The sequence below is a fragment of the Danaus plexippus genome (genome assembly GCF_018135715.1).
Source record: "Danaus plexippus chromosome 3 unlocalized genomic scaffold, MEX_DaPlex mxdp_30, whole genome shotgun sequence".
NCBI classification, from domain to species: Eukaryota; Metazoa; Arthropoda; class Insecta; order Lepidoptera; family Nymphalidae; genus Danaus; species Danaus plexippus.
Window position 1 is genome coordinate 613,594 of NW_026869845.1, and position 27,718 is coordinate 641,311.

General features: G+C 32.5%; 1 protein-coding gene and 1 non-coding gene across 2 annotated transcripts; one reads left to right on the forward strand and one right to left on the reverse strand.

Annotated features, from left to right (window-relative positions):
* The first annotated feature begins 1,843 nt into the window (after window positions 1-1,843).
* Window positions 1,844-18,834, forward strand: LOC116769749 (zinc finger protein ZIC 4-like). The gene is made up of 3 exons (XM_032660946.2): window positions 1,844-2,144; window positions 4,646-5,473; window positions 16,923-18,834. The coding sequence occupies exons 2-3, from the start codon at window positions 4,771-4,773 to the stop codon at window positions 17,540-17,542; spliced, it is 1,323 nt and encodes a 440-aa protein (XP_032516837.1). The 5' UTR covers window positions 1,844-2,144; window positions 4,646-4,770; the 3' UTR covers window positions 17,543-18,834.
* A 6,705-nt stretch (window positions 18,835-25,539) lies between these two features.
* On the reverse strand, window positions 25,540-25,621 carry Trnas-gcu (transfer RNA serine (anticodon GCU)). Its single transcript has one exon. It is a non-coding gene; the product is annotated as a tRNA-Ser (tRNA).
* Between the last annotated feature and the right edge of the window lie 2,097 nt (window positions 25,622-27,718).

Here is a 27,718-nt window from a genome sequence, read left to right on the forward strand (position 1 = left end):
ACAATAACACAAGTAGTGTTGGGACGTATCGCTTAAATTGATATCCGAGATTACGCATCCCGATATAGAAGTCTGTTGTTAAGATCGGTGGGTACGGTTATGGATCTCCACTATATTAACTCACTTCGTTTAGATGCTGATGATTTTGATAAAATCATCGATGACACTTGAAGGTTTCGTTTTACCTCGCAAGTGTATCCCTATTATATAAATTTCTTATATATATTTTTGGTGTAACTAAACCTATGTATAAAGATTCATTAAAAGTTTTAGAATAAATCCCAAAGAATATCTATAAAAGGTCCGCCAGGAAAGTTACCTTTAACTTTCAGGACATCACTAGTGATGAGTAACTTAAGACCTTGAGACTTAAAAAAACAATGAACAGTAAATGTTAAAATGTGCCCATGGATGGTGGTGATGATACCACGTCAAATACTTTTTCAACATAAATATTCCGTCCTCAGCTAATTTTGAAATAGTTTTTACGTAAAAGTGCTACCGCATGCGACCTTAATTGACCATAAGCGTTTTAACCTCAGGGGACGCACTGTTATGCCATTCAGTATATTTTTTATCGACATGTAGAGATTTAACAATGGTCGTGTCCGCCAGGAACCAGTCTTAGCAAAAAGTATCAAGCTCATACATGATGGATAAAAACCAGCTCAGTAAAGGCTTTGCGTGAGGGAAGTTAGCGTACATAAATATATTAAATTAATCAAACAGACTCCTGCTATCAAACAAACAGCCTCAGAAACGAAAGGTCGTATCCGATCGACGTTTATAATATCGACATACAGAACTTTATAAGGCATTTTAAATTAATGTCAGTACGTGTTTCAGTTTTGGTACAAACACAATTTATAATCCACGATTTGATTAGCATATTTTTATTGTGATTAAATGATGTTTGTTGTTTGCATCGTTTTGGGTTAAGTTCTGCGATGCGTTGGTGCATCCGGCCGCGGTACTCGGCCAATCAAGCCACGTTCCTGGGAGGCGTGCCTCCAAGCACGTGGAATGCGACTTTTTATAACAAAATAATCATCAAATTAATTACGACAATTATTTTATGCCAATTCCGCTACATCGATGTCGTCTTGAATTTCAATGAGAAATTATAAAAAAAATAATTATTCTGTATTAAGATGTAATTATATCAACATGTTACTCATTATATAATTCCGTGTATCCAAATACAACGCAGACATTTCCCATAATTTTTGCTATACATAAAAATCATATAGGCTTATCGTATTATATGAAAAGAAATAAGAAAATAGTTATTTTAAATAATTTAATATAAAAATAATAAAAAAATATTATAATTAATAATTTTTTTAATGCCATAGTCGCTTATAATACCAGTGTTGTATTTGGGATCGCTACACGGGAACACAGCATGATGCGTATTAAATTAAAAGCGGCGACATGTGTTTTCCTACCCACAGGAAAATACATTAGTTGTAACATTTCCCGCCCTCGCGCCTCCTTGTCTTACACACCATAAACACAAAAGAGTGAAAGAATAAACAGATATAATGCCCTCCTAGCTAACAGCGAGGCTTTTAACGTAAATCAGATAAAAGGAACACTTTACGACAACAACACAAGGTTTTCTCAATACGTCTTATAGCTTTTTCTGTTAAGTGGCCTCAAAGCCGATTGGCGCGAGAGAGTCGGATATAGTTCGCCGGTTTCATCTAAGAGCTGACATCATTGGGCGAGAGGCTCGTTGTACCGCCCTGTTACGCAGGGCTGCGTTAGCGCCTCCGGTCCCCGTGCACCAAAATATTTCCCAAGAAGCATGTCGGCTATGGCGAGGGGCGTCGCGGGAGCCCGCAGTCATGCTGAGAGACTCAGCGAAGTCGGTGGACACACGTCGCGTATATCGAAGTACCAAAAAAAAATCGTCGTTTATTGAACCGATGTCGTCCAAGAGGAAGTATCGAGCTGGTGTTCTCAAGGAAACTTTATAACGACGCGCCATCACCTGTGATATATGTTATATGAGGATATTGATATTATATTTTTGATTAGATTGCGTTCTGTGAAGTGATTTTTTCGTGTTATATGATACTTAGTACATGTGCTATATTTAAAGTAAATCTTTCGCTGGACTGGATTTTATTTTGTAAGAGGTATGCGTTTCTTATTTACTTATGCGAAAGATTTAACATTTCCATACGTAAGTATCGCTTGGAAATAATACTTTTTTTATTCCGAGTACTGAGTAGGTACATTTTGTACAACATATTAACGTTAATATAATCTACATAAATGAGTTTTCAAGAAAAATTAATTTCTCAATTTCAATCACTTATATTAAAGTATAACACTTACTCAGTCACAACACTCACGATTTTATAAAATCTTGTAATCTCACATTGGACTCGCAGAAAGCTTGCTGATGTAAAACACATATTTTTAATTAGCAATAACAAAATTTCCAATATTATAAATTATCATATTAACTATTATTGAAATAAAAATGTTCTAAGATCACAATATTTATGAGACTATAATATATATATAAATATAAAAACATATACATTCCTAGACAACTGTACATGTAAAAATGGATGAGATTAATCGAAAAGAAAATCAATTAATGATATATTGAAATACCTGTCATAAGGCTATGTTTTATATTTGCAAAGTATATTTTTTAAAATAATATTTTGCATATTAGCGTTGAACATTATGTTAATTAATATATTTACTATATCTTGTTATTATTATATCTTTTGGTAGGACGGTGAAATGATAATTTATAATAATATTCAAGTATTACGTGTACTCAAACCTTAATATCACTTTATCCGACGGCATTTGAGAGCTATGTTCTGTTTTCTGAAATCAAGTTCAATTTTATTTCATATAAAATCATAACGATATTATTTAGTTTGATTTATTTATTTAGAGACATATATATATACATACATATATATATATATATATATAATATTTATGTATTGTTATAAATAAATTTATTTATTATTCATATATACTAACAGGTCTTATAATAACTATGTGTCATTATCTTCTAAAATAAACATATATTTAGAATAGAATGATACCTAGTTGAAATTTCCTTAAAATTCAGGCCATGATAGAAATGATTATAAATATCTAAAAAACATTTTTTACCTCCATATGATGATTGTATACATATAAGAAAGCATTTATGGACACACTGAATTAGGATTTATTGACTCATGCTAAGGATATTACTAAATTAACAGATACAAAAACATACAAATATATTTAGCTGATTCATAAATGTAATGTTTAGTAAAAAATTTATCACAATAACTCAAGATTCTCTCACATGTGACATGAACAATGTTATGTGTAATGGCTTTAAAATGATTACGTACATTAAACATGGGTACATTCTTACAAAACGTAGAATAAAGCGCTTAAAGCCTTAACCCACTGGCGCATAGAGCGTAATTGAATTACCGCATTCATTTAATATGATTAAAGTTTATTATTTAAAACTATATCTAACAGCTGGCAAATCTCGTTTGCGACGTGGGAGGACTTAGGATGTTTTACAAAACGTCAAAATCTTAGTAATCCAAGTTTTCTGTCAACCCGTTGCTTTGTGACGGACCAGCGCCGCGGGGGCCGCAGATAATACTGATTAGATTTGTATCGGGATGACATTGTCTAAGCCAGGTAGAACCTTCGATGGTATGAAGTGTCTCGGATAATACACAAACAATGTTGTTTAATTTAATGCGATTATCTCATTATGTGTTGCTTTTAACTGATTTTTAGTGATTTACGACCATAACGGTCGTCAAAACGGTTCCACACGGATGTTGGCTGTTTGGATTAAACAATTCTTTTCATATTTACAGTTTTTCTCACTTTACTCTTTGTTCATTCTTTATTATCTGTCTTATTTTGTTTTTATTTATATTTCTTTTTACAAATAGTTGTTTTAACTTAATAATTCGGTTAACTAATTTGATAATCCTATATTGAGAACACAATGCAAGCCTCCATGTATATGATAGTTCATGAGTACAATACCCTACCGAGCAATTAATATGCAATGAATAATTAAAATTCTCTTGTCCCCGTCAAGAGTTATAAATCGATAGAGTTATTATGATAATATAAATTAAATAAGTTATTTCGTCGAGAAGTAAAATAGAGTCTTAAAATATGATGTTGTCCCAATGTCTGTTATGGTCATGGAACTGGTTTGATCATTCATAAAACTATTTTAATAAACCAACGCTGCTAAACCACGGTAATAAAAGAGATTGGAGTCCAACTAACAAATAAACTAAAATTAAATATACACGAGCACAATTGGAATTTTTGTCTCAGGCGTATAAAAGTGTCCTATAAATTTACCCACAGTTTAATTTAATGTCCAAAACTGCCTGTCTCACATTTTTTTTTTTATTATAAATACATGTTCGATGCCGGTTATGGATGCTCGAACGTGTATTATTATTTTGAAAAATGACTTTAAATTTGTCCTGAGAGGTTACAGTCGTACGCCTTCATATTGGATTCAAATTTTACTGTATGGTTGTAGGGAAATCATTAAATTTGGTTGAGTATATTAGCTTAATAATATGAAACAGCACAATAATGTATTCAATTATTTTATTTTCAGGTCCGATCAGATAGGAGGATGTGAGAGGACATTTATTTAAGTTAAACAGAAATATTAACATAGCGAGGTCTCCGCGACCGACAGTTTTATTGACGAATAATTAGCGGGTTTATCCCGCTGCGTGGATGGTGGCGGGCGAATGGGGCTATGCGCCGGTGCCGGCCACCCCCGCCATGAATGCTTTCCTCGAGACCAACCACGCACACCTCGCCTCCTATGGACTGAAGATGTCTCCGCAGCCGGGCTGCGGCGTCGGCCCTCAGCACCGGGCGGCGGCACCACATCCACCACCTCATCATCCGCCTCATTACCAACCATACCCTCTACACTCCTACCAACCCGGCTACCTCAGAGAATACAGCGGCTGCGGCGAGCTATTTCCTCAACAGCCGCTGGAGCAGAGCTGGGACTGGCGAGGAGATGTTCACTATCAGAGCGGTGCTCCGCCCCTGGTTCCACATTCTCACCCTCACGCTCCTCATGCCTTCCTGCGATACGTTCGAGCTCCACCACGACGAGACATGCGGTGTCAATGGCTAGATCCCGAGCAGCCACCACCTAGGAAATTATGCAACAAGCTGTTCTCAAGTATGCATGAGATTGTGACGCATTTAACTGTAGAGCACGTGGGTGGACCTGAGTGTACGACACATGCCTGCTTCTGGCAAGGATGCTCCAGGAATGGGAGGCCGTTTAAGGCGAAGTACAAGCTAGTGAATCATATCCGCGTCCACACCGGCGAGAAGCCGTTCCCTTGTCCTTTCCCCGGCTGCGGTAAAGTGTTTGCAAGATCGGAAAATCTGAAGATACACAAGAGAACGCATACAGGTAATACTTTATCATTTAATTTGTATACAGAAATATATTTTCGCCTTTAAGTGATAGTACAATTGTAGGCTTATCAACTTAATATCACAAAATACATAACAGGTTAAGTGACTAACATGTTTTATATGGATATTACGATAAGAATTATTAGTCTGGAATATTTCACATTCACAAATTAAATATATAATATGTGAACTGTAGTGGGCTATAGTTTTTAATTTAAAATCTTCGGAGTTCTGTATCTATTTTTTATTAAGTATGAAATCAATCCTTGAAGAGATGACGTCATCTACAAAATAGAAATCGTTTATTTTGCGAAACATTTCATTTCTCATTAATTCATAATGCACGACCCCCCGCGGTTGTTTTCTGCTCGTCGATGCTTCACAGATGCGCGTGCGTTCATATATTGAGCACGCCTAAACAACTGGACCAATACAATAACACATTAAACACCAACTATCCATCAAAAAATCTTTGTCACATTTCAAGCACAAACAAAATGATCGGGCGCCTCATAATAACGACTGTCTCCTTGTGCGTCCGTTTCTCGGTATGGACCATAGACAAAAGTCATTCGACAGAACTCCATTTTCAATTTATTATTAGTGGAAAGATTCATTGGTATTGTGTGCTATGGAATAAAAAAAAATGTGCCATAAATTAAAATGTCCAGTTCCGTTGGCTTGCTTCCTCACCACCGTCTCGCTCGCACACCAGAGAATAAGTATTTCAACGTAACGTTGAAATATCTTTGGAGATTGGTCCAGGAATTCTTTGGCGACGAGTATGGACATCTGCTATTATACTTTTTTTTTTTTGGTCATTGTTTAGTGTTGCGTTCAAACTTTTGTCCTGTGCCCCCGTCAACTATTATCTCATACCGTATAGTGAATAGAGCTTGCTTTTTGTGGGTAAGTTTGAAGAATTGTTTTATGGGTGCCTATAAATTACTTCGTAGGTCCGTTAAACAAAAATGAATTGGAATGGTCTTAAAAATTAAATATTTAATTGCAAATATCTGAGTTGCCGGGATGAGTTCTTAAATAGGTATTTATAACTTGAGCCCACCCAGTTTCATCAGTTAATAAGATCTAATTGTGTAGAATATAGTTTCGAATAGAAATTAAAACACTTAAATAACTAAGAGAAGTAACAATGTATTATTCCATCATAATAAAATCGAAGCAACACTTCGGTAGGTGTTTAATTGGATTGGAAATAAGAAATTGTATCTTTATTTTGGTAATTTTTATATTAGTTATCGGAACGACGAGCGAGATTTTTAAGTCATAAAAATTCTTAAAGCTTCTGTTTAATTTTTAATGCTATAACTTTCTATTACTTTGGAAGTCAATCACACATTATGAACGTTCGGTTGCCGGAGCTGTGCGTTCTTTGTAATCGATATTTTTATAAACACGTTTCGAGAGTAACCTGACACCCCGTTTTTGGAGTCAGTAGCACAATTTATTTGCTATATCTCCTTTGTAACATATCAATTTGTTAACGCGATTCACATCTTCATATTTGTTAACCATGGACGCAACAAGGTTTTTAGTTACCATCGAATAACATGCGCACGCGCATCAAGCTTTGGATGGCTTGACCGACCGCGTAAAGGAAGGTATGTGGGAATAATTTTATGTTGTTGTCTTTACAATATACGAGCTATATAGATATTCCTTTCAACTTGTATAAGAATATATATCTTGGCATTCACAAAACTATCTTTGACTACTCAGCGAATTTGCTTGGTGTGCGGAACATTAAGAATGTCAAGAAAACAAAAAATATATACATAAATTAATTAACAGTTCATTAGGATAGTTTAAAATAACAAGTAAAATACGGCCTCGGGCATTTCGGCCGCTGCCGGTGCGACGCCCACACGTATGACTTCATTTTAGCAATTCCTGATAATTAATACTTATTTATTTCACTAATACCAATAAATCTTACGGAAATTCCTTTTTATTATGATTTACTTATTTTGTATTGTTTATTCTATAATATATCTATATTATATACAAAGGGTGAACGGAAGTCCCGAATCCAGTTTACCAGTACACGACTACACTCGTGTTGTAGTCACAACTTATTTAAAGTTACAGTCCGGAATGAGACTAGTTTATGAAGGGTACCAACAATAGGTTAATGATCTGTGCACCCCATCAAACGCAGCGACTAATACGCCGTATAAAATTACGCTTTCAAAATATTTTGCAAACAATAAAACCCCACCCCAACCAGTATTAGAGACGTCGAGTGCAGCGCTGAAACATATGAGAACTGAATTTTATTATCATTCATTTGTTGATCCGGTTTTAATTAGTTTTAATGTGACGTTTAAAAAAGTTTGTATATGAATGAATGAATAGAAAAACAGACGGAACGTTGACGAAACATAAACGCGCTATTCAAAAGTTGATTAAATAAATCTAAATTTAAATTAATAATTAAAAAGATTTTAACAGTACGGATATCAAAAAAAAAATTGAGGTACTTTTTTAATAGAAATATATTCACAATAGGCAGCCATTTTATCCTCACATATGATAATGTTGTAACCCTAAAATAGTCGGGTGAATTTTTAAAGGTGTTCATATGAGTGGCCATCTGCCGGATTGATAAATTGTATAAAAAGTAAATACTACAAACACTAGAAAGCACATGAGTGCGTATGTGTGCTTTTATATGAATGTGTGTGTGTGTGTTTGTGTGCAGGTGTATGTGTGTGTGTGTGTGTGAGCCATTGGATTATTTTATTAAGTTGCAGTGATTCTCTGCTTTATTGAATAAGTGCGTTGTATTTTTCTTTTGGATAAACAAAACTTAAATATCAATCATAACTATTATATTACAAGAAAAATATCTTGTAATTAATTTTATTTATTTTTTGAAATGAAAATGAACTTGCATTACGAAAACAATGTCTTTTTCAAATTGACGATGGAGGCATGTTTGATTATTATCTCATGGAAATAATAGAAGTAATAGCATGGGAACAACTACGAGGGCGGGGCCACATGACCAGTACCATCACCCTACACACAAACACAAACACACACTCACACACACACACACATACACAGACATACATATCTATTTACAGATGCGAACATACCAATCACTCGCTACCCTAATAGCGTCACGTGATACCATACCTACATAATAAAAGCAATAAGCGGTTTACGTTTTTATCTGCTTTGTGATAGCCCCCTCACTACGAGGCGACGAGGCGACGACACTCCACTCGCATTGCTATCTATCATACATTGATAGAATTCTATTTAAATAACAATAGCGTTGAAACGACCGGCTCTATACGTTCAGTGAAACGGGGAACATTCTGATTTTGGCACCTGATTTAACAATAATCCGGACTTTTGTCTCACAAAAACAAGTTCAGATCATTCCTTTGGATTGTAATTTAGCTTAATGTCATACCGCCGGCGTGAACAGGCCTCCGGAGCGCGTGTAAAAACTGTCCCCATGCTCCGAACCGCTGGGCGATTTTAAAGTAGTCTCTTTGTTTTCTATATACAAACATAACCAAATAAAATAATACCGACGAGTGGTTAAAAAACATCGTAACACTTGACGTACCTAAAACAGAATTATCTTTCGTACTTACATAATCAATTGAACATCGATATTGCAAATAGCGAAAAAAAAAATGTCGGTATTGTACTATGTCTATGACATACTTATAAATTCAGTCGTCAGATGGGCATAATGAAAAAAAACATCAGATACCGTGCCTCTATATGTGGATGAATCAGACGGTTTGATATTTTTTGCTAATCGCGATATGCTCACTTCTACCACCCGCATCGAGATTCACTTAATGAATAATGAATTGAATAGAAACCAGATGGAAACAATTTTCCACAAATTGAGAATGCCGTACAACATATCCCACTACAGTCTTCCTTATGAGCAGTCGCCATATTTATGACAAAATAAAAAATAACATTGTCAAGTTGATATCCCGTTTGAAATTCTTAAAAAATGCGTACACGGAAAGTATCGAGTGCAATAACTTTATATGTGCATTTCAAACGTTTATTAAGCAACATTTATGGTGTTATGGAGTCTCTTTAAAGGTGTACTGTTATTTGTGATTACTTGTGAATATAACCGCACCTCAGAGGATTTGTCTGATAATGTCTATGTTCACTCCTTAAGGGATAACTTTGGATCATTTCTAACCGATATAGCGTTATAAAAAATTAAATATTGCCATTTTATTTACGGATCAAAATACCTTATAAAGTAAATTGCTACTTTTATAGGACATTATTTAGTTGTAGGAGATAATCATATATGTATTATAGTTACTTTTTTGTAATTTTTTTCACAGATAAAAATATTATGACATAATCATACATATTAATACTTTGTGATCCACATGCTTGTGTAATCTGCATTAAAATCTCCTTAATAGTTGCGTTAAAGTATAACAAACTCACTTATTATACTAGTAGGTCCTTTCAAACCCAGAAGGCTCCGGTAACGGATTTTTTACATTGAAATATACGCTATATATAAAACCAATAAACTAGTTGCTATACAACGATGGTTTCCCGCGGGATGTTGGTACAACCTACGCCCGCTCACTGCATCTTATTATCAGCTTCCCTTACTTTACAGGCCTGTATGTTGTTTATAACGACAGGCGAGTTATAAAATAATACTTATATTAAAACACATCAGTGATGTAGTCTTTCAAAATATATTTTTATATATAAATCCGATAAATTTATATATATGTTAAGTAACCACAGACTATATTGGACTATAGACTTAAAAAAACAACTTGAAGTGTAATAAAAAATGGTTGTATCCGAAGGGATGCTTCCGTCATTATCATACGCTATTAGCTTTCAATGCGTCAAGAAAAACCGTTTTCTCTTTGATGTGGTTAACTGCGCGAAATTCCTAAATGCTGTATACCGGAGGTCTCACTGCATCATTCAGTAGTTTTTTCAACGACACCTCGATGCTATCAATATGTATTACAGCCACCAGGAATCTAATGCCATGTTTTAGAATTTGTTGACACGGAATGTGACACCCGACCATAGACAAATAGGGCTATGCATTATATTTTCTACTTTATGATTTTTCTTATTTATACTTTGTTCGTAGATAAATTAATTTATTATATATTTGACGCTAGTAGGTTTTCTATTTGATATAGATTATAGTTATCCTATTTACTATTAATAACACCCATAAAGGAATTTTAATAATGTAATAAAAATATAAGATCAACTCATTTCATTGATTTGTACAAAAATTAATATCATAGTTGTAAAATTATTTAAATTATCATTAAAGTTTATATGTACTTAAAACTTTGTATTGTGTGTCCAACATTGGGCGAGTGTTTCGGGACAGATACCAAATATTTAACACCATCGCAAAAACAACAGACAAGCGAGAGATAACAATCGAATCTTTATAACGTAATAAAAAAAAGAACAATAGACAATTTGTGGTTTTGCTTTAGACGGCGTGTTCTTAATTTGAATTGATTTTGTAAGAGATTCCAACTGATTAATCACCACACAAAAAAAAACAAATTCCAATTACTGCTGAACAGAATGCAGTAATTTGCAGCCTTTAGTCTATGGTATTTATACTATTTTAAATGGATCGTTCTTTCCATACTAAGCTATTTACTTGTATACTAGTATTGCTTCTACTACATTTTTTATACACTTCAATTAACCGTATTGACATTAAGAACGTGAAATAAAGATACATGAATCAGTTTAAAAACAATAGAAATATGTCATTATAAAATTCCCACGTGCGTTATAAAATATGGAACGTTTTTAATATAAAGTTTTGTAAGAAAATTATATGAAACAATATAAATATATGAAGTTTGAAAAAAAGATTTCAGACAAAAAAAAAAGTTTCAGTAAATAGGTTTCAGGTGTAAAATATTTCCAGAAGTTTAATGTATAACAAACAGTAACATAGTATGAACGAAAAAATAAACATTAATACAAAGAATTTAAGTATAATTTTAAATGAAAGAAAACAATAATAATAAATGATAAACCATACAGCTACGGAAGGTTGGTTGAAATAAATTAACTTAATACAAACAATAAACCCTTAATAAATATTGTTGTAAAAACTATAATTATTTTATTTGAGAGCTCAGAGTATACAGAATAGGTAATAAATTATTGTAATATCGATATCATTATCGGAAATTCCCGCTGAAACACTTTATTGACGTAAAAAAACTAAAGTAAAAGGAATGCTTATATGAAAATTATAACTAACATTAAAATGTATAAATAAATAGTTTAAATGGCTTACTAATGCTTAAATCTTTTTATAATATTGTTCTTACAGCCTTCGTCCTAGATATACTCTGTTGATCTTTAAATGTATTACAGAAATAGATAAAATTATATATTTTTTTGTCACAAATAATTAATATATTTTAATATTATTAATTTATAATAATAATAATTAATAACAGTATATATTTATAAACATAGTGAGTACATATTATATATAAATATCGTTATAAAAATTTTAGATTGTTATTTGAGCAAAATACTTATTAATAAATCATATAACTTAGAATGTATGTCTGTTGAACTATTTTGACATTTAGTATAGAATGCAATTTAAAAAAAAAATAATTCGTTTGACATTATAAAATTAATATAATTTATAGTTTTTACAAGACACCTGTTGCTATATAAATTATTCGAGTAGACTTGTTTGTTTTTAAATTAAATCGTTAAAAATCCTTCGCTGTATAAATAATTTCAATTAATGTTAAAAAAAATACGTAAATCGATATAAAAATAACATTGCGGCCATTATGAGTAGCGATTTTTAATAATAATAATAGTTAAAAAGGTTTTCAGACAAACATCGGATACCATAAAGGTATTAATGATGGAAAACCTTGAGTGTCAGTTTAAATGTTGAAGATGTACGCTCGTTCTGGTCATGTTTTAAAATCACTGGAATCACAAGCACTCGGAGAATGCGGGTCCGTAGCGCACGGACTGAGACGTGAAAATAAGAACAAAACCAGCTATTAATATTCGTTAGAAATATTGGTTTGTCCCAAAAATGCGCCCGGGGGCTGAAACCCGATTCAGCGTGGGTGTTGAGTGGACACGCCGTAAACCCAATACATACATAACGCATCTAATTTATAGGTTTGACGTTACCCCGATCGTTTAGAACATATTTAATTTTAGTTTAAACCATTGCTAAGTTAAATCTGTGTTCGCTCGTTATGTTTTTTCTCATTATTTACTTAAATTCTGTCTTAGATTTGTCTTAGATTTGTCTCGATGTAAAGACAAACCCATTCCTATGTCTAATGCTTTCATAAATGGTAAAATACAACCTCAAAGTAATTCTTTGAATAAAATGTTGTTTATGATGTATTTCTTGTTATTTTTTTTATCGTTCAGATCCCAGCGATGATGCCGGTTAGGGCTGTCAAAACGCCTGACGGACGGATTGACGAGCGGACCCGCTTGCTCGTTTTATACTTATTCTGTTAAACACAGGTGTACCGCGCGTAAATCAACTCAACTCTGGGAAACAAGTCCCATAAGTCCCACGGCACATTTGCATTTGTAGACATGGAAGAATTAGCGAATTAGGGATGATCCTTTATTGGTTTGTAACAAAATCGTGTTTAAGGTGACGAGAGATTACAAAAAGTTTGCCTTCCTCACATTTCTCCGGAGAGAAGGATATAATTTTCCTTTTCTCATATCGTCTGATAGTAGTGCTTATGGCGCATTCTCAGCAGATGGTTATCGGCGAAAGATGGATGTTTTCACAGTTTCATCGCGAACAATAGCTGTTGCTGTTTAATTTACTTTATTGTCCGACCTTATGTGATGTTACATCATTGTAAGAAATGAAATAAATATCATATTAATATCTTACCTTTGAAATAGATAAATAGAATCAGGTTGGAATACCAATTCATTTATAATTAGAACAAAGGATTATTTATTTAATATAAGTAATTTGATAACAAAGGTTTTTCTTTTATTATCTTCGTCTGTATTTATATTCTGTGATATGACAGCGCAGTTTTAGTGCTCTGTCGCTACATTTACTATTATATTTTTATTGGGATGCTTTTGTATGAGTTGGCAGATATTTATCGGGTATTGGAACATTATTCGGTTTGCTCATAGCCGTCCGCATAAAGCACCTTGTCACACGGTCGTTGGGCGCCGAATGCGCCGCCCGGTACAATATTCTTTTTGTGCCCCGGGACAGGGTATTCTTTGAGTTGAAAAAATGAAGATATTAATATATCTTTCTAATTCGAAATACGTTTCGGATAAAGGGAGATCATAAATCATCTTGAGTACGAAATTCTTTTTTAAATAGCCGATATAAAAACTATTTTTTCGGAGAATTTATTTTGAGTCGTCAATCAGTATTGACAAACGCGTACCCGTTAAGATGAATGTTGTGCTTAGTTGAGAGACAAGTATACATATAAACACTTATTCGAGATAAGCCATCAGTAGACTATAATGTCAGAAACGTGAAGATAATTCAATTTTATTATATAAAAAGCTTATTATTAAAGTGCTATCTCGGTTACCTATCAAGTGATATAAAAGTTTGATTTTATTGAATGTAGCGATTAGTTTTGTAGGCCAATCTTAACATAAACGATCGTGTAAAGAAAGCGCCAGTCATCGGCCACTCATTAGCTAGCTGTCTATTGGAGATTGAATTAATTTGGATATGCCCCGTCCTGTAATAGCTATTAAACCATTAAACAATGACTGTTGAGCTTATATTTTAATATGTCATACATTAAAATAACCTTCGGACATGTTAGTTACTAGATGGAATATTATATTTATGGTTTCAAAGCGATTGATATTAATAATATGTCTGGAAATACAATACAGTTTACGTGTTTAAATAGCAATTTAATTAAGTATTTTAAATAGAACTTACCCACCAATGACATGAGACATTCAACGTTATACGATCTCCGAATCTCATTTGTTTTTATTCAAAACAAACCTAATGACATTTGAACTATTTAAGTGCAAAAGCCGAGTTTCAAATTTCCGATCTCTAATGCTATTTCTAAAAAGCATGTTTTCAGAACGCACTTAAGCTATCTGTAACATAATACTATCTAGGCCATTTGGCAACAGGAGTCATTAAGTTATTTATTTATTAATAACAAATTTTATAGCTACCAGGAATACTAATATAGCACGCGGTCGTAATAAATTAATTGGTAGATGTTAACGTCTTCCCTTAAAATAATTCGAAGATAAAATTTCGAGTCGATAATAATGTTACAAAAAAGTGTCTCTTGCTGGTGATACAGCGTTTAAGATAATCATCTGACCCTAGTCCGTGTCCCGGCGTGGCATGCAACGGATTCACGATGTGCATTCCCGGGCCTTGTTGTTTTTATTTCTGCTTTTATTGTAACGTTTAATATATGTGGCGTCTCCTTCATATAAACTCATATAATTCTAACATGACCTTTATAATTTTTACAATTTAAACTTCCAACAACCTTCAAGGAGATTGGTTTTGTTATAATTTTCTGTACATGCGTTCAAAGAAATCCTCTATTTCTTATGATTCCTAGCTAATAATTTTATAATTTAATGTAATATATACATTGTCATTACATTGTTTTCAACGAAGTTATTAGCGATGTACTCGTATTTGTGACGTGAGTCGTAATTAGTTACAATTAATTTACGGTGCGAAACGTAGAGCTACCTCACGGAGGATAGTACACGCGTCATCGGCGCGTGCGCAGAGATAACCCATCAAAAGCTAATAGAGTTTGTCGTCGATCTTTTTTTGTGACATCTCATGAGATGAGACGCTCGATTAGTAATTAGACGGGTGACACATGTTTTGGGCTCCTTTATCTCGTATTAGGCTCATTAGTGCTCGGACCAAGACATTTTATTGTTCCACTCTGAACGAGACCAAGCAGTTTATATATTTTTTTTCATTTTGGGATTAATCTTTATGGTGTGTTTTCATTTTAAACATGTTATACACAAAGATTACACATACTAAACCTTTACGGACCCGAATGACAAAGCATTATAATAGCTATTTGGGCCGCAATGAATGATCAAATAAAGGAAGTATCGGCGTTCAAGTCATGAAAAAAGAATATGATGCTTTCATTCAGGATATCGACACTGTAGCAAAAGTTGCGGTGAGGAATCTCTAAAAAGTGCTATTATTGCTGTGTTAACAGACACTTGAGATTAGCATCTGTGGATACTCAAGTATCTTCAAATTTCAAACACAATAAGGGGGATTACAACCGGAGAGGTTTATTTGTAAACATGACAAAGAAAAGTATATTGTTGTAGTGTAGGACACACTACGGCCCGGCCTACTTATGGTCTCATTGAATAGTTCCCACTACATACGATTGAGTGAGTTTGTGAGGAATTTATTGTAATAAAAGACGATAGAGATTTCAATAATAAATAATTTTTGCAAGAAACTTACAATCCACTGGTTGGTAGTTAGACTTCGCGGTAAAATTCTCGATATAACATTGCTAACTTTGGAAAAATATAACTTTTCATCAATATCGACATGTGTTTTGAATTTAATGTGTTAGAAATAGACCTTGAACGTTCCTACATACGAATTTACATATATACCCAATACAAGTTAAAATAAGTAACAATTTCCTTGCGCTGAGTGAATTGTAACAAAATTTTTATTCTTATATACCAGCTACATAATAATATGAATATAATATAGAAGTATGCATAAGAAGTAATTTTGAGTAAGGTATACTGAGTCAACCGCATCCACCATGGATTTATTTACCAAGACCTACGACATAAGTCACCATAGTCATCGCTTAATAGATTAATTTTGGAGTAACATTGCCGAAAAGAGAGATTTAAATGGCTGTAGAATAAAATATGTCTTGAGAGGGGACCTTAGAGTTCAGAATGAAGCTTATACGCGGCCTCTGTAGGGACTGTGTGACACAGACTGTTTATAAATATGATTTATTGCCGTGTTAAGTATCCCGTGCAATTGTTATGAATATTTATTTACCTTCGTAAACTATAAACAACGAGTAAATCTGCTTATTTATGGCGTGATTGGGCATTCGCATTCGCTGCCATCGATGTTTTTATTCAAACTGGTAGTAAGGAAATGAAGGTTTTAAATCCCGAAGACGTTGCTTCAGATAAATTGTGATGGATTAATGCGTGCTGGATGCCATAGTTTATGTCTTTAAAATCGTTTATTTCACTTAAACGTCCGCTAATATATGTTAAATACTTTAAATTAATAAGAAATTTAATTATATTTAGCGCTTATTTTTTTTTATCTAGTGTTATTTATATATATTATATAATTTATATTTATATGTTTGTCTTTTTTACAGGTGAGAAACCGTTTAAATGTGAATACGCTGGCTGTGACCGTCGGTTTGCCAACTCCTCGGACAGGAAGAAACACTCGCACGTCCACACATCCGACAAACCTTATAACTGTCGGGTCCACGGATGCGACAAGTCTTACACCCACCCGTCCTCACTTCGGAAACATATGAAGGTGCACGGCGCTGCTGGTGACGCCTCCCCACGGTATGATAGTGACGGAGATGATTCGTCTTCCGCGGGTAGCGTTAGCGTCACCGCGGGAGCAGCGAGCCCCCCCACATCCATACCGCCCCCTCCACCGCCAGTACCTCAACACCACCCCTCCCAGCACCATCCCACTATAACAGACAAGCTGGAGAGTCTAAACGATAAGTACCTTAACCCTCACGACCAGAAATCGTACGAACGAGCCCCAGCGCCTCATCATAACCAAACTCATCTAACTAACATTGGCGGGAACGGCATGATGGAAAATAAACTCGGTTTCGGAGGACATTGGAGTCAATTCCAGCAACCGGCGCCGTCAGTGCCACATGGGGTGCCAGAGTGGTGGTGTCCGTCACAGGAGTCCTACCACCACCACCATTTGATGCATCATTCGGGCGCCGCAGCCGCCTATTGACCGCACCGCGCTTAGGGAACTCTTCATTCGACGACAATCAACAAATTGTCCACATCGCTGAAGCTTACAGCTTAGAGCTATTGAGAAAAAATATATTTTTTATTACAAACGTGGAATGAAGAGTTCGCTAAAGCGCTTTGATGTGTTGCTTATGAGGATACGTTACGCTTAAAAACAAATTAGTTGTTAGTATGATATGAAGATTGAAGGATATAAACATTACAGTACGCCAGATTTATAGCCGTCCGATGTTTCATATTTATTAAATGATACTGAGTGTAAGTAAAGAATTAAATCTCAATATAATAGGAACGATGTATTCATAACAAAAGCGAGGGATCCGCTTTTCAATTAAAACAACAGAGTTGTAAACGTTGACCGCTGCTGTCGAAAAATTTACAACTGTTCGTGTGTTTTTATGTAAACACATTTGGTGTGAAGAAGTGTCTTATTATAATTGTCATGGTATTTCTTCCTAGTATTGTTTGCAGAAACTTTTGTGTAATGAATCGTAAGCTATACTGCTGTATGGCATTTTGTCCACCGTTCTATTGACAATGATTTATAAGTACCTTTATAGTAAGTTTTCGTAAGCTTTACTGTCAACAAGCGATGCTTATTTTAAAATTAAATAGCTATACTAGTATTCTGCTCCGTAATTTCTTTTGTTTGGATGACAAAGTTATTTTGTATTTGTATATTTTTCAATCAATAGATTTCACTTCCTGTTTTTCTATCAGTGTACTGGATGAATATTTTTTAAGTTGAAATCAGTTTATGGCCAAAGTAAGGAAGTCCAATTTAGTACGATTTATAGTTTGTACAGTTATTGTATATTAATAGTTTTTAACATTTAGTTTAATATGTGTAAAGATATTTTAAGGAATACCCAGTGATAATAGAAATAAGGGATTGATTTATTGTAAATTTAATATCTTTGTCGTTTCTAACAAATCGTGCTATGTATTTCAGAATTATATGTCTATATACAATTTTATATTGAAAATTACAATTTAAAATATTTTTTCACAATCTCCATACAACTAGATAGATGAATTGTATTGTGTATAACTAAACGACTGAATGTTAACAATGTATTTTAAGTTACTTTAAGAGATCTGTTGATTGTATTTTCTACGGCCATGTAAATAGCAAAGATTAATTAAAAACGTATTTCAATTCAAAGCAAGTTTTAAATTAATATAAAATTTACCATCAATATAATATTGGAATGATTCGCTATATTTTTTTATAACCAAGCATGTGTTCTAAATACAGAATATATAATTGTGTTTTTTTTTTTCATTAAAATAAAAGATTGATCACTGGCCCAAAACATGGATTGAAAATCCATTTCTCGCGATCGTCTCGATAGAAATCCGATCAAAAAACCAAACTCCGTGACGGCACCACAATAAAACCTCACAACAAAAAGAAAGAACTATCATATCCGAGAAGAGAATTGAATTTATCATTGGGAATGAGCGAGAGAATCATATGATGAATGATACTGTTATCTCCTCGAGCTAGAGGTGCGAGCGAGACGTGGAAATAAAGTTCGACTGTGCCGATCGAGTTTGAGGCGATGATTAATAGTCCCTGAACAGGGATTGGCCGATTCAGTACTCAAAGATGTACTGACCCTTACTTACAGAGTGCGGTAGGAGCGTTTTCTTGCTATAAATCTAACTCCTGCGCATAACATTCCGTACGATGAACACTGTGGTAGAAATTTATATTATGTTAACATATTCGTTTTACAGTCGCTATGAAGGTGAGTAATTAGCACTGAATACTATGGATTTCATAATTTTCTGTTCATTTTAATCACTAATATATTTTAATAAGTTCACTTTTTAAAACAAGTGCCTTCATTGATATCGTAAATAGCGAAGTTATATTTTATTAAAAATTAAAGCTGGCTTTATTTATACTACCTGTATTATAATGGCGATTAATAAAAAAAAATGATATAAATATTTTTTATACCTAATATCAATTTCATAATAGACGCTGTTTTATCTCATTGTGATAATTTGGTTTCTTTTAAACTATAACAACTTATAAAATGAATTAATCTACTAGAATATATATATATATGTAACAATATAAGAACAACGTCAATAGGTAGCTTCACTTCCAACAATGTTTCAATCAGTAATTACTTTATTGGTCGCTATAAACAGATTAATCAAGAGATTAACAATTAGTTACGGGAATGCAATGAGTGCTATCGTAATAAACATCGCGGGCTTGTTGTCGGGGCTATGATCAGGGGCCTTGTCGGCCCCATCGACCCCGTCGGCCGAGCCGGTCTCGTAAGCCCCGCCGGCCTCATCAGGCCCCGTCGGCGGCGGTCCCCATCTAGATAAGATCTCTGCGACTGACACCTGGCCCCGCCCCACACAACCCCGACTATTATACTTTTTGTTTACTCACCCATGTAAAGGAAAAATACACCCTTCGTGACGCTCATACCTATTGCCTGGAGCTCAGATTTTCAAAACTGCAGTCATAGTTGTGTTGTTACAGCATAATGTTAATAAAAACTTCATTACTTTAAATATATTTATAATCTTACTTGTAACATATGAAAATATGTTAAATTAATTGATAAATGAAAATACATATATATTGAAGTAATTGTCTTATTTTTTAATCTATATTTTTTAACATAAAAAAGCAATCCTATACAACTACACATCACAACGTTTTTTTTACTTTAAATAATACAAACCTTATTTATAAAACTCTAAATATATAGATATATTACAACAGATAAATATCTTTTAAATATTTATAAAGATAAAAATAACTCAACTGATATAATTAAATCAATAATGGTGTATCAGTGTATCTTGCTGTTAAATTATAAATGTCTCAAGGGGTTTAATTTTTGCTGGTCCGCGTCGGCGACCCCGGACCGATTGTTGGATAATCGGACGTTTATCATAGGGATCGGACAAAGAAACGGTCCGATTGAAAGACAAGCAGCGTTACGCAAAAACTCACATGATAAATCCTGTCAACTAAAATTGCAAATATATTAAATATATTCGTTTGAGGTGCAAAAAAGAATGTATGATAAAACAATAGAGTTTGTATTCCGATGGATTCTACCCAGGCGGTCGTTTTTAGAGCGGGCCCTTTCTGTAAAGACTGAAATCTTTATTTATTAGAATTGGCAAATTATTAAAAGTCCTATGTTTTATGTTCATCGTATAGGTTGTAGCTGCAAAAAATGTTTAGGCATTTCGAAATGTTCCTAAACAAACTAAACTAGAATTGACTATTTTACTACAAAGACACTGACATACAATTTACAAATGTTAACTATAATAAAAAGTTATTTCGAACAACCGTTACCATTGAGGCATTAACCTGTATAGAATTAAGACCTGATAAAGCTATCAGGTGATAATGCCAGCTGGCTGTATGTTTCGGATGTTTGAAAGTGACATCTCAATCGCGTTCTGAATACAAATGATATATGCGGAAGGTGACAGCGGGGAACATTGTTTCGCTATCCTGACAAGTGTTTTGACGGCGTCCTATCGCGACTCCGATATGAGATCACACGTCGACCGAACAAGCCAGAGGTTAAACTTAAAATTTTACCGTTTCAGCTTGTTTCTATCAACAAACGGAATGACTACGTAAAGATATCAACCTTGCTGGCAGTGTTATCTTATAGATATTTCTAATTTCCATCGTGAACAAAGAGGATAGACAACATAAACATGCCGTTAAATATATTATAATGTAAAGCATATATTAAAACCTATTTCATGTTTCTTCAAAAGATAAATACATTTTTTCTTTTTAAATTCTCGATAATTTCCGAGTCTTAGAGTGTAGAATAAAGTATTTTTTTTAATATAATACCTCTATATATTGCCAATTTACTTCTTGCTCCATAGACGCCATTGGAATTAGTTCTTATTAAAACATTATCAATTTGTGTTTATGAAAGTATTTGTATAAAATGTAGGTATAGGTATATTTTGAACTACCGTACCTATACTTTTTGAACGTCGCTTTCAAGATTTAAGGAAACTCCATGAACAGTTTTTATGAAGCCTTTGAATAGTTTTTTGTTATATAGAATATATATTTATATATTTATTAGAAAACATTTTTAACAATTAATGTACAGCTATTTAAGAAAATTCAAAGAAAAATTTTTTTATGTAACAGAAGTGAAAACCCCGTAACAAGTAACATTCATTTATTTAGTTAACTGCTAGGTTTTATGCGTTTATTTTGATTTATATATATATATATATATATATTTATAAGCAATTTATTATACAGTGAATCATTTACATTTGTTGAAGTATTAAAGTAAAGACACTATAGAGCGTCTATAAAAAAAATAATAATATAAGTTTTCATATACATATAAATGGTTTTAGACTTCATAGATTGGAGAAGTAGGTTAATCGTATTTTGTCTTCTATATAATATATTCTTATAATATGAGAATCATGTTAAATACCCTTGGAATTCCTATTTTATTTCAATTAAGTGAATTCTTGGCAGATAAGAAAAAAATATCCGACGTTTAATGACATTGAACAACATTCTCTTCGACGGATTTCTGATATAATTCTGTTTTGTATTGTGGATTTTGAGGTTGAGAATTTGGGACATTTTCAACTGTTTTACCAAGATCGTATTTTATACATAGCACTTCATTAGACTTATTAGAATTCGATAAGGATAACGTGACTTGGAATTTCAATTATGTTCGGAGTCATGTGTTCTTGTAAGGAATTTAAGATATAATAAAATAAAAGGCTTTCAAGTGTATATTGCGTTTCTATACCTAACATTTAAAATAAGTGGTTTAGAAGCTTTTCTTGAAGGGTACCAATCTAATTCGGCTATTCTCTAAAGGATTTTTTTTATCTAAATTTTACTAAACTCAAGACAATGAACCACTTTGCCGATGATTATTATAAGGATTATTTAACACCAATTTTTTCAACTCACAGACGTAATTTCCTTTTTTCTTCTCCCCATCCTATATAAATTGTCAAATAATACTGATTTTGTTTTAATTGGAACGTTTCTTTGAAATTCTGTCTCGCGATTCAAACCACGAGATAAGCTCGAAGGGCTGTGTACTAAGCAAAATGAATCTCGCCACACCACATATGGAGAATCAAAGGAACATATTTTAGTCAGAAATCTTAGCACATTGTAATACCTATTTATGATGGTTAATGAATTACAAACGTCAAAAAATCTATGTCTTGTGATGATAGAAAATTTTGATAAACATCACATTAACTTTTTGGGCCTCTTAAACATTTACTACCTAATTGACGAAAACTAAGCTTCATAGATAGTCAGAGAGTTTATGTATTAACTTCTTATCGCACTGAAAGGGCAAGTCCAAAAAAATATTAAATACATTTTACTCAAGAACAAAATATGTTTTAATATCGTTTATTACAAAAAATGGCTTTTAAATTGGGTCAAAATATAAAATTTTAAGTTACAAATAAAATATAAATTAAATTCTTAGGTAAAATTTCTTTTAGAATATGTACATGTTAAATTTAATTTTAAATTAGTTAGGTCCGTAAGATTAGACTCTAAAAGTAATATTAGAACAGACTATTTGAAGCGCTAGTATACTCATAGACTATTGGATTTCTTTATGTTAACAGTGTCACAACAAAGTGATGAAAGAAAATTTTTCTCTCTTTTAAAAACTTTTATATGCAAATTTGTATTAATTTTATTTAAAGTATTTAGGAATCGCAATTTCGTGATATAACACAATCAATTTAAAATATTATGAGACCAAATAATGTTACTCAATTAATAATGTAATAAGCACGCAAAATAAAATTTTGAACATGTTCTGGAATTTTTAAAGTAAAAGTTAAATATCAATACAATATTTTATTTATATAAACAAACTTTTGTGTCCATTATATTCCATATGTACAAAAAGGCAAACTTTAAACTTAATTACACGAAGATACATCTAGACTTTCAGTACATTGTGTTATTAAATGATGGGTAGCCATTTTAAAAACATTATATACTTACAAATTCAAAATAATTTTATGTTACTATTTATTATATTATACAGTAAATGTAAATCAGATATTTAGTTAGATGAAAATTTACCCATGGCACAATTGAAAACATATACGTATATATGTAGGTACCTGTGCAATTTATTTTTATAAAGCATTGTTGATTAACGTTATTTAAAAAAAAAGCAACCTTTTTGAGCACTCAGATAAGTTTAAGTATAGGTAATACAATCAAAAACTTACTTATACTATATCACTAATAAGTATTTTATTATACATATAGCCTCAACGCCTACCTACATAATTTTCTTAGACATTCCCATTGAAGATGTAGGTAAGACTTTAAAAACATACACTTTTAAGAAGCACTTCACTCGCCCATAAACAAAAGTGTGTTCCGAACTCGTGGATTTACTTTTTATAACCTATGTTTCCCCTTTGCTTACACAGAGGGATATAATTCACACAAATCTTTATTTTTCTTTGTTCATGTGAGGGAGCGGGCCTCCTGCGGAGTGCTGATGATGAGTTATGAGGAGCATACCCCGGAACCCGGAAGTCGCCCTAGACGCCTGTGCCATCCCGCCCCACTTCCGATACCAATCGGCAGGCTTTAGCTGATATTTCATTATTTATTGATGTCACTATTTTATGGCTTGGTAATTTTGATTGTACTTCAATATTTAAACTATTCTTATAGGTTCATATAGATAAAATATAAATACTTCTTACAATAAGTATGAACAAAAATCCGTTAGCTACATACGTTAATATCTTATCCGTTAGCCATATACGTTAAAATATATTATTCCTAAACTATGAAATCTCTTTATAATGCACACTGTATCTGTTCCAATATTTACTCATGTCAAACCGCGGACTACGATCGGCTCATTGACTATTTAAGACCTTAGGTTCATAAGTGCGTGTACACACGGACGGGTATCTTTGGCGCGTGTCTGCGATATTTGGGTGTAGCAATACTCATAAATAACTCGAATAACAATGCGTGGACGAGACGGGCACGTGGCGACGCCGCGACGACCGCTCCCTTGTACTGTGTAATTATTTTCACTTATTAAATGTGGTAGTGAATTTAATTTAGTTTTTGAACGCTTTGATTTAAACAAAAAACGAAAATAGGTTAGGTAGTTATAGATTGTTTTAAATAAATAAATTTCTATTTTATGTTTTCTTTTAATCATGTATACTTGAACGAATATTATAACATAATATTGTAGAGAACAATTTTTTATTTGCAGAGCGATATTGGCACTGGCAATGGCAAAGATTCCAAATGTCCGGAAACTCAGTAATTCCGACTGGCAATCGTAATTTTCACTCCAACGAGATCAACTTTTCGTATTTTTTATCTGTGCCAAAAGTTGAAGCTTGCATGCCACTTTTTTAAGCAATTCTCTATTTAGGGATACAAAAAGTGTTTTGGGAATATAAAAATTAAAATAAGTCAGAGATCAAAAGTATTAACATATTTTTTTAGTTTTTTTTTATTTAAGTGGTCATATCCAAGTAAAATTGAAATTATTTCACACCTTAAATTTCTCAAAATTCTGAATCTTTAAGTGATCATAGTGTCAATAATTCAAATAATTTCATATTTGACTTAGTAGAAACTAAAATATATCGATTATCTAAAATTACAAAAAGAAAAAAATGATTTTATCTCTCACACAAATCCAATATAAATATTATGGTTCATATCATGGGGATTCACCCCTTAGCTAAGTTAAACAGTGCAAATAAGTATTGAGAGTAATTTAATGATCTCGCAATGATTCGGACAAAATTCCCGCGGGGAGGAATGATAAAAAAAATCTTTCAAAACAACCATTTATTGTAGACGTTATAAAAAAAATACACTACATATAGGTATAATGTTTCAAGAAAGACATTAATATATTCAAAGTGAAGCAAAAGGTACGACGAGGATGGGATTCGAACCCACGCGTGCAGAGCACATTGGATTAGCAGTCCAACGCCTTAACCACTCGGCCACCTCGTCATGCAACCAGCGAGCGAAATACATTTATATTTATTTAAAGCATCTCCCTATTATTATTATAATTAAAATTTTATTAATACTATTTCCATAATTATCACTATTTACCTTAAATTGTATGAAATACATGAAAAAATATGTAGGAATACGAAACAGCATACACAAATACAATAACCATATATTATATTAGCACATACGTAATAATAATTATTTATACACGTGTCTTCGCAATGACACTATGGATATGTTTTTTTTTTTGTTTAATTTTACGCTACAAGGAAAACTAACAATGAATATACCTTTAGAACTTTAAAATGAAATTGAAAAAGAATGGCTAGAACTTTTTCCTAGAGCCTTATGGTAAATTATAGATGTCTTTGTAACAACTGTTTTAGAATAAAAGTCTAGACTTGTAAGTATAAATACTATATGCATGCTATTTAGATTCCAACTATAAAAATGCTACCTTTAGCTTCAAATCTCCAAATTATAAATCCATAATAGAGCTATTAAAATATGGACATATATATTTAAAAACTTACATTAATGAGCCCTTAGTAAAAAACCTAATGATCATGATTGTATCTATGAATACCAGAACTAATTATCTCATGTCGTTTCCGTGATTTAACTGATCGTTGATAAACAGGGTTATGTTAAGAACGTAGAGTATTATTTGATTAACTTAAATTTTAACCAGTCATTTAACGGTGTATGTTACTTTGATATATTTTGGTTACTTTTTTCTCATTCAATTCAATTTTATAAAAATCTTTAGCTTATAAAGTAATTTAGTATTTTTTTTTTTTGGCTAAACAATCTTCTAGTTTTTTGTTTGATGAATGTTAGACACTATTATATTTTTGTAATAATATGTAATCGTATCTGACAATTTATAAATAAATCGTTTTCAATAATTGTATTTAATAATTCCGAAACATTATCTAATAATTTTTGTACCGCTCAAATTTTGTACGTTTGCTTTCGTATTGATAAGAAAAAAAGTACTAAAATGATTTAAATTTAATTCTGTATACTTTGGAATGATAATTTTTATCTGGATCTGAAATTTAACGATTTTCATTTTGATACGTTAGTTTTAAACAAAACGAAACTTTGTACTATAATTCTAATCTTTCCAGTGTAAAATAACATTAAAACCTTCACGGCACCCAATCGAGCTGTTTCCTTAGACTATCAATACCAGAACATTATTACTCTCAGCGTCGTACATTATGTGTTATTAAACTCAACATTTTATAATACAAGGAACTGACAAATAAATAGCGCCCGACAAAACAGACGATTATGCAAAGACGAGAAAAAAGAGAAATTGTTTAAAATCATATATGTTATAGCAATAAAAAAATTACAAAAACAAATGTTACCGATGAATTACAATGACGTACTTACGGATGTATCCAATAAGTTTGTTTTTTTTTTGAAATGACAGTGAAAATATGTATACATGACATCAAAAAAATAATAATAAAATATTTTGACCAATACAATTCCTTACGTATTTAATTCAATGAAGATTTTTTCCCGGATATCACCGGACATAATGTTTCCGTTAAACAAACCTGTGATCAAAATTTTCATTTGAAAGTTAACACCATTGTTTAAAGATGTTGTTGATAAAAAAAATAAGAAAAAAATATTTTGGTTCTTTATTTGTAATCATGAAACGAACGAAACGTATCTGTCAGTCTTATTTACATTAATAGAGTAAACACAACACATACAGTCAAAGTCGAGACAGTTTCTAAACTACTAAGATTTAATATCAAAGTGCAGGGATAATGCCATTTTAAACTCAGTAAATTTGATTACTTTATATATATTTAGAAATAAGCATGAATCTCACAAGAAAGTTAAAATAACCGTTACTACTAAGACTGTATTTATAAATACCTTATGTATTACCGTGTATAATATGCCTAAGATTTCAAAAAAAATAAAATAAGGTTGCCATATAAAAAATTCAAAAAAAGAGAATCGAATTTATTTTAAAACATTCGGTAGGTAATTTTTACAATCTTTTAAGTTGAACATCTCACGATAAGACGTAGGTGAGTTGTTTAAGATTATATCTTTATG

Excerpts from the sequence above, each read along its gene's own strand:
- LOC116769749 (XM_032660946.2), top strand. The coding sequence starts at position 4,771 with ATGGTGGCGGGCGAATGGGGCTATGCGCCGGTGCCGGCCACCCCCGCC. Across the intron at positions 5,474-16,922 it reads ACACAAGAGAACGCATACAG|GTGAGAAACCGTTTAAATGT; the intron begins GTAATACTTTAT and ends TCTTTTTTACAG.